This window comes from Anser cygnoides, chromosome 3 (assembly GCF_040182565.1).
Source record: "Anser cygnoides isolate HZ-2024a breed goose chromosome 3, Taihu_goose_T2T_genome, whole genome shotgun sequence".
Lineage (NCBI taxonomy): Eukaryota > Metazoa > Chordata > Aves > Anseriformes > Anatidae > Anser > Anser cygnoides.
Window position 1 is genome coordinate 12505854 of NC_089875.1, and position 8871 is coordinate 12514724.

The following is an 8871-nucleotide window of genomic DNA, read 5'->3' on the forward strand; positions in this document are numbered from 1 at the left end:
TCCTGCCTGGACTGCTTTATCTGCCCTTTTCAGGGAGAACTAGGTGTACGCTTCCATGCTGCAGAACAGCCTGACGTGGTACTTCAGACCCCCCAGTTTTAAACTGAAATTAAGAGCCTTTGGTGGTGGGTTAAAGCAGGTGTTTGAGCTTCCAGTTCCCATGTTTCAGGGTGTACTGATTACCAAACTGCATTTAATTTTTAAAGAGAAATTAGCTTGAGAGTGGTCTGAGAGGCTTCTGGCCATGGTGTTGCAGCAGACACAAGCGAGCAGAGAGAAGCTGCATTCAGGACTTTGCTCCAGAAGGCTTGGCGATCAAGCGGGCACCACCACGTGTCCTGCTGCTGGCTCAGGAGAAGCTCGGGTTTGGGAGTCCTGCCGGCACCACAGGCAGGAGCTGGCTCTGGGCAGCTTGGCACTGGCAGGGCAGCGTGTTTGTGTACATCTGTCGGGGGAGAAATGTTGGTGCCTTGAGAATGTGGCTGCCGAGGTTAGGTAGCTGATGAGTCAGGTCTTGTGAGGTCTCTCTGATGTCTGCATGTGCTCAGGGCTCAAAATGTCAAGCAGACACTTAAAGCCTCTTGTAAAATTAGTCCCTTATCCTGTATCTTACAGAATCTGGGTGTGAATGGCCAGGTACTCGTCTGGCGTCTCCACTGGGTGGGGTCTTCAGTGGAAAAAAGTGCTTACCTCCTACCTTGTTACCTTGTTTGTTTGTTTTAAAGCATATTAAATTGCATTAGGTCTATCTCATTCATGTTACAGGAGACACAGTCTGTACCAAATGACTCTTCTTGTGTAATAATTGTTGTTTTTCTTTTCCTGTCTCACTTCTGGATTTACAGCCCTTTCTTCACGCTGCCTACAGCTAATCGTACACTACATTCCTATTATCAGGGCTCATTTCGAAGCTCGACTGCAGCCGAAGCAGTTTAGCATGCTCAGGCATTTTGACCACATAACAAAGGTAATTCTTTTGGCATTTCCTAATTAAACGGGAAGTTCTGCTTTTCAGTTGTGCTCTGAAAAACATGAATGTCATTAGATAATAAATAAAACCTGCTTTCTTTCATTACAGGATTATCACGACCACATAGCTGAAATTTCAGCAAAGCTTGTTGCCATAATGGATAGCTTGTTTGACAAACTATTATCCAAGGTAATGATTTAAGAAATAATTATACACACTCTAAATTGCAGTTGGAGGTCTCACTGTATACAGCCTAGATGTTTCAAATGAAGTCTTAAACTTTCCTCATCGGGAGTCGTTTGAATGTCTTTAAACCGTGTATACGGAAAGTTCTGTGCAGTACTTGGGAATTTATTTTGTCTTAACACTTGCCGCATGGGTGTCATTCATCTTCACCCCCAAAAAATTGTTGATTTACTTCATCATCAGTAATGGACATTGGCTGGCACGGATGCTCTGGTGTTTAGGAGCTGAAGCGCTCTCCTGCCTTGGGCAGTTTTATCCCTGACAGCTTGTCTGCAGTCAGGTTGCTGCTGCCTCTTGCCTGTCCCAAATTGCTGGTTCTCCTTTCCTGCTCATCCAGATGGTGCCTCTGTGCGTGTAATTTCCTGCAGCTGAGGAAACAGCAAAAAAATGCTGAGGAGGAACAGTCTTCTGAGGGGAAGGACCTGCTCATTGATAGGGCTGCAAGCCTGGGGACTAGAAGTCTGTGCTTAGTAGTTCCTGCTGCATAGCAGAGCTGATAGCTGTGCCATTAAGTTCTCTTCGTGTTTTATGAGTGCCTGTCAGCTGAACAGGTTGGCCCTGGGCAGGATCCAGTCACTGACTCCCCTAGAGGCAGAGAACGTTGCACTCCTTGGGGTTACGGAAGAGACTCTGCCCCAGGACAGGCCTGTTGGGCTCACTAATCTGATGGATAAAGTGTGTGAGCGTTTAAAGCCTAGTGCTTTGCTTTGGCTCTTATGCTCTTACAAAAAAAAAAAAAAAGCTCTTTCATGAGAGGAAAAAGATTAATCCTTCAGCGTCAGATTTGATTGATTGACCTTGGCCAACCTCTTCCTTGTGGCAGCTTATGAGAATCGCAGCATCTCCGTGATGTGGCATGGGTTGGTATGCTGGGGGCTTCACTGCAGTGGGGCAGCTGTAACAGGCAGAATTTCTGTCTTCCTTGCTGTTTCTATTATTTTATTGTTTGTTGTTTACTCTGTGCTGTGCTTTTTCTTTTCATGTGTTTCTTTTAGCCATAGTGTTACCTAAATGTGGGGAAAAAATCCAAAACATTTAAATGAGAACTTTTTTTCTCTCTGTTGTGTTTACATTTTAAAAACATGTTTATGCCCTTTACTGATGTTACTGCACAGAACTGCTATTTATAAACGTGGTTTTTTGATCACTTTCTGTTACTCCTCGTGAAAATAAAAGACAAGTGCAAGAATGTTGGTTATTGATACTAAACAAGTTAGCTCACAGCAGATCATTAGCACGCTTTTTGTTCTTGATTTTAGTTAGTGACCATCTATCCCCTACTGTCCTTCTATCTTTGCAGCCTGTTCACCTCTTGTGAGCTGGCATGAGATACAAGCTGAGAATATTCCTGATTTTTAAAGGTCCTAAAGGCTTGAGTGAGAGTGCCTGGCTCATACGAATGCAACCCACAGAGTACAGAAGAGGAGGCCATGTGTTGATTTGCCTCCCTTCCTAGCATATCCCATAATTTGGCTCTTCTTGTTCCTGCAATAATAAAGTCCTGGCACTGAAGGCAGTGCAGAATGTAAAAACATGGGAAATTTGCAAACGGGCATATCAGTAGCTTTGTTGTATGGGTTTTTGTGAGGGTCCAGATACTTCAGTAGCTTGTGGATAAAGTGCTCATCTGCTTTTATGTGCGTACATCTGAATGAGGAAGCGAGCTTCATGGCAGTGCCGCATCCAGTGTGGTTTAAAACCAAATAAATTGCGCAGCCTGGAAACCACGCTGCTTTGTACAGAAGAAATGGTTTAGTCCAGTAGGTAGGACACTGGCCTGGTACCTGGGCAGTGCAGACAACTTATTTCTGCCTTCCCAAGCCCTGCAGAGCAGGAGCTGTGCTCTGCCACCCCACCGCCACGAGGCCGGGTGCTCTGCGGGGAGCTGTACCGGTGCGCAGCCAGCTCCCGGCATCCCTCTGGTGGCTTTGGCACAGGCATGAAGTGAGAACAGGGCTGTGTAACAGCTATAATTAACAGTTTTAAAAGGCATAGGTTTTTACATGGAAAAAAAAAACAACAAAACAGCTGGAGTTCTTTGCTTCTCTTGCAGCTTGCTGTCTTGTGACTGGAAAGAAGAGCAGTGAATTTTTGTCTGATCCCTCGTGGTGTTACACACTGTTGACCTTAGCGGGAGATATAAATGGCCAGCTACGTGCAGGGCTGGAGCTCATGTTTCTTTCTGGTGCTGTTGCTTTTTCCCTGTCATCATGAGGAGTTTGTCTGTAGTCATGCAAGAGCCTTAGCTGCAGCTTGCCAGTTCCCTCTGGCTTTACACCACGCTGGTAAATTGTTTGTTGCCTAACTCTCGTGTCTTGAGGCACAGTCCAGGGCGCTCTGTGGTTGTCCCACGCAGGGAGCAGGGCTCCTGGAGCACTAAGTACTACCTTTCTGCTACTTCTCCTGTTGGTTATTGGTTTGGCTTTTCCTTAAAGACTTTCCCAAAACTCCCCGTTTCTTTTTTCTCCCCCACTTAGGCAAGCTTTGTTCTCTTTCACAATTCAGGCTAGCATATGAGCAAGCATCTCCTCCTATGTGCTGGAAAATTATTAGTTATAATGAGTCAGCCGTTGCGCTGAGTTGTGCAAGCCTGTGTGGGGAAGTATCGCCCTCCTTAGGGAGGGAGACCCGTGGGTGTTTAACCCAGGCCTGTGGTAGCACAGCCTCTCCACCAGGAGATGAAGAAGAGCTGGCTTCTCTGCTGGTGCTGGGATAGAAGTACCTGGAAAAATGAAGATCACAGTCAGATCTTCCCTTTCCAGGGTGGGGACGTAAGAGTTTTGTTCTCTTTGTAGCAAATCACTCGCCTTCTGGTGGTTTCCATGCCTAATTTCTCAGATCTCAGTCACTGTTAGAGAAAAGAAGTTTCCTACTTTGCTTTCCCAGATATTTCTGCAGCAGTTTTTATTAGCTTCTTGGCCCACACTGAGTTTTCAGCACCTTCTGTTTTATGCTTTTCTTCCCTTGTTCCTTCAGAAATTTGTATGCGTGTAATCTTAGAGAAGCAGTTTCCTGTGGTGAAGTTCTGGGGGGCATGTTCTTCAGAGGTATTATCGTTTCTGTCAGGGATTCTGGTGAGAATATAAATCCAAAGAAGAGTGGAGTGGGCCAGCTAGCAGGGCACGTTGCGTGCATCTCTTCAGCCGTTGCAGTGATCGTTCTGTCTGCATCTGTAATTCATAGGGTAATGGAAACCAACAAAAATAATAAGCGAGGAGAAGCAATTAAAACTAACAAAGATGAGCAGATGAAGTTGGGAAATTCTCAGCTTTCATACTGCTCTGAATGTGACTGTTTATAAAGCAGGAAGTGATAAAAGATTGTATGATGTTAGTCCTTGGGTGAAGAGCAACAGATCGTGCCCAGTGACTGCTTTCATTTGTGGTGTGCTAAATGAGCCTTGGTCCATGATACCGTTAGCAGCAATGCGGGGCTTCAGATGGCCGATGGAAACTCTCCTGTGTGAACCATTTAACCGTGGCAGAAAGGAGTAACTGGTTTTGTTTTTATTTCCAGTATGAAGTGAAAGCTCCTGTTCCTTCAGCATGCTTCAGGAATATCTGCAAGCAAATGGCAAAGATGCACGAAGCTATATATGATCTCCTTCCCGAGGAGCAAACTCAGGTGAATGTTATTTTTGAGATTCATGTAACACCTCCTTTGCAAACGCACATTCACTCTGTAACAGAGAGACTTCTGCTTTATCTGTGAAAGGGGGGGAAATACCAAGTTTTTGCAAAACCCACACATGAGAGGGGCTGGCAGCAGTCACGTAGACAGCTTGGTCTGGACTGAAATAAACATTTGAGTGTGCAGCAAGAACAATGAGACACACAAAATTAACTGGTTCCAGCATTTGGAGCTGCAGTTTTGTGTCTAGAGAGGTGGATCTTCAATTCAGACATTAGTGCTGAAATTCTATGCAAATGGCAACACTTCAGGGTTCAAAGACAGCCCTTTTGGGGAATTCCTCTGTAACACTGCTCAAACACAGTGGGTTCTGAAGGTCCCTAAATGTATTTTGTTGCCAAATTGTACCACATGTGCTTTTTCAGTATTTTGCTGCAGTTGAGTCTGCTGCAGAGTTGTAAATCTAAGGCTAGGAAGGGCTGATAGTCACTGAATGTGCTGAGTTGTAGGTTCTCTTTTTACACTAAACTAAATGTTCCCTTCAAACTGTTTTTGTACTTCCTCATGGAAAAAAGACTGTAAGTGGTTATAGTTCAGGAAAAAGATACGTTGTCTTCTAGCCTGAATACAAGTTGCCAGATGATCCAGACAACAGGGAAGAAAAAGATCATGTTTAAAACAATGTGTCTCTAAGTGCAACGTGTAACAGATAAGGCAGGTGTATACTTTCCTGTAGGTTATATATTGTGCCTGGCTAGCAGGACTAGGAGGCAGAAGGGAAAATCACACGAATTGCATGAATAAAACAGAAGGTTAGCGTGATTTTAGATATTTGCAAGGTATTTCTTCTCTGTAGGCAATGATGCAAGCATGGGGATGGTTCCTTATCCTGGTTCTTTGGTTTCTTCTAGATGTTGTTTTTAAGAATTAATGCAAGCTACAAACTTCATCTGAAGAGGCAGCTGGCCCACCTAAATGTAGTCAATGACGGAGGACCTCAGAATGGGTGAGTTTGAGCACTTCTTTTACTGCTTAATTTAAATGGGCGGACATTGTTCTCTGTAAGAATTTTGGAAAGCAGAATGCAGCCACACTCCCATGTCTAAGGATTTGTTTGGAGCCTTCTTATGATAAGGGACGTCACTTGTGCCTTCCCATAGTAACTGTCAGAACGCAATCAGCTTGCTAATCGGTTGGGGAGTTGGGCATTGACTTACTGGAGGCCTGCTGTGAGACTTGGGTAGGGCTCTTCAGTTTGTGAATTGCTTTTTCCCCTTCAGTGCGACAGCAGTAGCCATGTTTTAATTTGCAAGAATTGTGTGATCCTTGAAGCGGTGTTAAAATGTGGATGATGACTCATGGTGCTAGCAGAGTAAAATAAGAAAAAGTGGCATCCCATCTGTGTGTCGGGTAGCTTCTACACAGCAATTGTTTTTGTGGCAGAAGTAGAGATTTGAACTAGAGATAAGCTCTGTGAGCGCATTGCCCCTTCCTGTCCCAGTACAACCTTCCCTTGCCATAACTGGTCAGCGGTACTTCTCACGGGCTGGGTGCTGACAGTGCCTGGTCACCTCAGGAGAAAGCGTGCAGCCTCTTGTGGCTCAGCCTCTATTTTAAGTCAGATTGTGCCCTGAAACAAAAGGCTTCTTGATGACTCTTACATGTGGTGAAGCAGGGGTGGAATACAGTCAGCCTACCCACCTGCAAGAAAGCCTTGTCTTAGGTTGAAGAAGCCAGAGAAGGAAGTTTTATAAATGTTCTTAAATGTTGCTGGAAGGAAGAAGAGTTTTGTTCCTGTCCCAGTTTATTCTTTCTTGTCCTGCTTAAGCTTATTCATCCTTATCCTCTACGTGAGCCTATGTGAAATGATTTTCTGTACTTGCGGTGTAGTTACAGATAACAGAGGTATGTAAGCCAGCAAGTTTACTGAATAGAGCGAGGCTGCACAGCCCAAACTCGAGCACTCGGGGTGCTTTGTGGAGTGTTTGACCTTGGGCTTCTTGCGTAGTCCTGAACTATGCTGTGCTGTCTGCGTGCTGCTGCTTTTGGTTTTGGTCGATGCCTGTAGTTGGAGGGCCTAAAAGGATCCCTTTAGCAGTGCTGTGTTTCCCAGCGGTCATCCTCCCTGTCAGAAGGGTCCCTCACCTCCAGCTAGAAGCAGCGATGCCCCAAGCCTGCTTCTTTTATGGCAGCAGTTACTTCCTTTAGTGCACACATCTCTCCAAATATGCAGCTGGGGCCTTTTGAGAAGGAAAATATCAAACACTGAATTTCATTTGCTGCTGTTCCAGCAGTCTTTACCGACCTAGTTTTTAGCATGTTTTTCTGTTTCTCATCCCATATTTAAACTGCTCATTTCTGTAACGATAGTAAAAATCCAGATCTGTGAATCTTGGTTATCTTTCAACTGTGAAAATACAGCTTTTAGACCTACATCTTGCTGTTTCCTAACCAGAAACACTGTGGTCATGTTTGTGTGATCCCATGATGTGTTTCAACGTTTTAACTCTGGATGTAAGTGTTGTAAACACTCAGTATAGCTGTTTGGTTGCTTTTCTATTAATCTTTCAGAATACAGAAGCTAATATTGCAATAACTAGTATTCTAAGTTGTGATGGAATCAGAATTTTAAGTCAAGATAAGCCTGGGATTACAGCAAGAGGATAGAAATTTTGGGTGCCTAATTCCTGCTGAATTTTATCTCCCTTCCCTATAACTAGTTTTACATCTAGCAGGAATCACAGGTTGCATACTAGCACCATCGTAAGAAAAAACCTCCATCACATTGAGTTTTGGACTGATGTTTATCATACCTAATCTGGTCGTAGTATTTGAACATGCATCATTGTAATTGTTTGATTCATAAATAACCTCTGGTGGTTTTTCTAAATATTAGAGCTAGATTTGGTACGTTCAGATGCTAATCTTATTGTATGTTTCAATGCAGACTGGTTACGTCAGATGTAGCTTTTTACACTGGAAACCTTCAAGCGCTGAAAGGCCTTAACAACTTAGACCTAAACATGGCTGAAATTTGGGAGCAGAAGAGGTGATAATCCATGGGGAGCAGTCACTTGGCTCTGACAACAGACCGACTTTCTTCTAAGAAGCATGACGACTGTGAGGTGAATACTTAAGAACAGAGGCCAAGAAAGGACACTATTGATAGTCGGGGAAGCTAGACTCAGAGTGAGCTGCAGGGAGTGATCTTTTCAGTGTCCTTCAGCAAGAAACAAGTGATCAGCTGTCTGTGCAATGTTTTTCATTCTCTCTGGAAACAGACTCAGGTTTCTTTGGACCAAATCCAAAAGAACACATAGCTGTAACACAGCTGTAGTTGTCTAGAATGCTCTGTATATCTTTATATTAAAAAGATGCTTTGCATTTCTTCTAGTGCAATGAAATTCACATGGTGTCCCACCTTATTTAATGATGGTACAATATAAGAATCTTGCAGTTGGAACTCTGTAGAAAATGTTTTTCTCTATGAAACTATGCTGTTCTAAAATTTATTTTTTTACAGAACTTTATATAAATAAATGTCTTTTGATTGCTTGCATATAGGATTCAGATTTGTTAGGAAGCAGTCCTGTTTCAGGGTATTTCTCACAGCTGGGCTCTAAACTGCCACCTGAAGATATGATTTTCTAATAAACTGCCTGTTCACTGAAACCATTACTAGAGGAAAGACTTGTGAACTTGTAATCACTAGCAATGACAAAATAACAGCAGGCTTCTCGTGGAACCTGAAGGTAATAAAAAGGCTGGTGCGCAGATGGCTTCCTGTGGCTACCCCACCGCCGACTAGGCATTGCCACTTACGCTAGGGTAAGTACTGTGCTGAGTTTTTTGTTTTTTCACTAAATAGAGACAGAAGAGGACACAGAAAATGGGCCCGGAGGCATTTTAAAGTTTTTAGGCTGCTTATAAAGGGTTGTACCATTAAGGAAGGTGCAACTGAAATTAATTTAAGAGTTTTTTTTTTAAATACTACCTTTTAAGACTGGATGCTGCCAGTACTAAGT

General features: G+C 43.6%; 1 protein-coding gene across 4 annotated transcripts in view; it reads left to right on the forward strand.

Moving 5' to 3' along the window:
• The window catches only part of VPS54 (VPS54 subunit of GARP complex), a 48843-nt gene extending 40438 nt beyond the window's left edge, over positions 1 to 8405 (forward strand). For all 4 annotated transcript variants that reach the window (XM_048048358.2, XM_048048357.2, XM_048048359.2 and 1 more), the window contains 5 exons: positions 846 to 967; positions 1079 to 1159; positions 4733 to 4840; positions 5758 to 5852; positions 7794 to 8405. In XM_048048358.2, coding sequence (XP_047904315.1) covers positions 846 to 967; positions 1079 to 1159; positions 4733 to 4840; positions 5758 to 5852; positions 7794 to 7899 — 512 coding nt within the window. In that variant the 3' untranslated portion in view covers positions 7900 to 8405. The remainder of the gene's footprint in view (positions 1 to 845; positions 968 to 1078; positions 1160 to 4732; positions 4841 to 5757; positions 5853 to 7793) is intronic.
• The last annotated feature ends 466 nt before the right edge of the window (positions 8406 to 8871 follow it).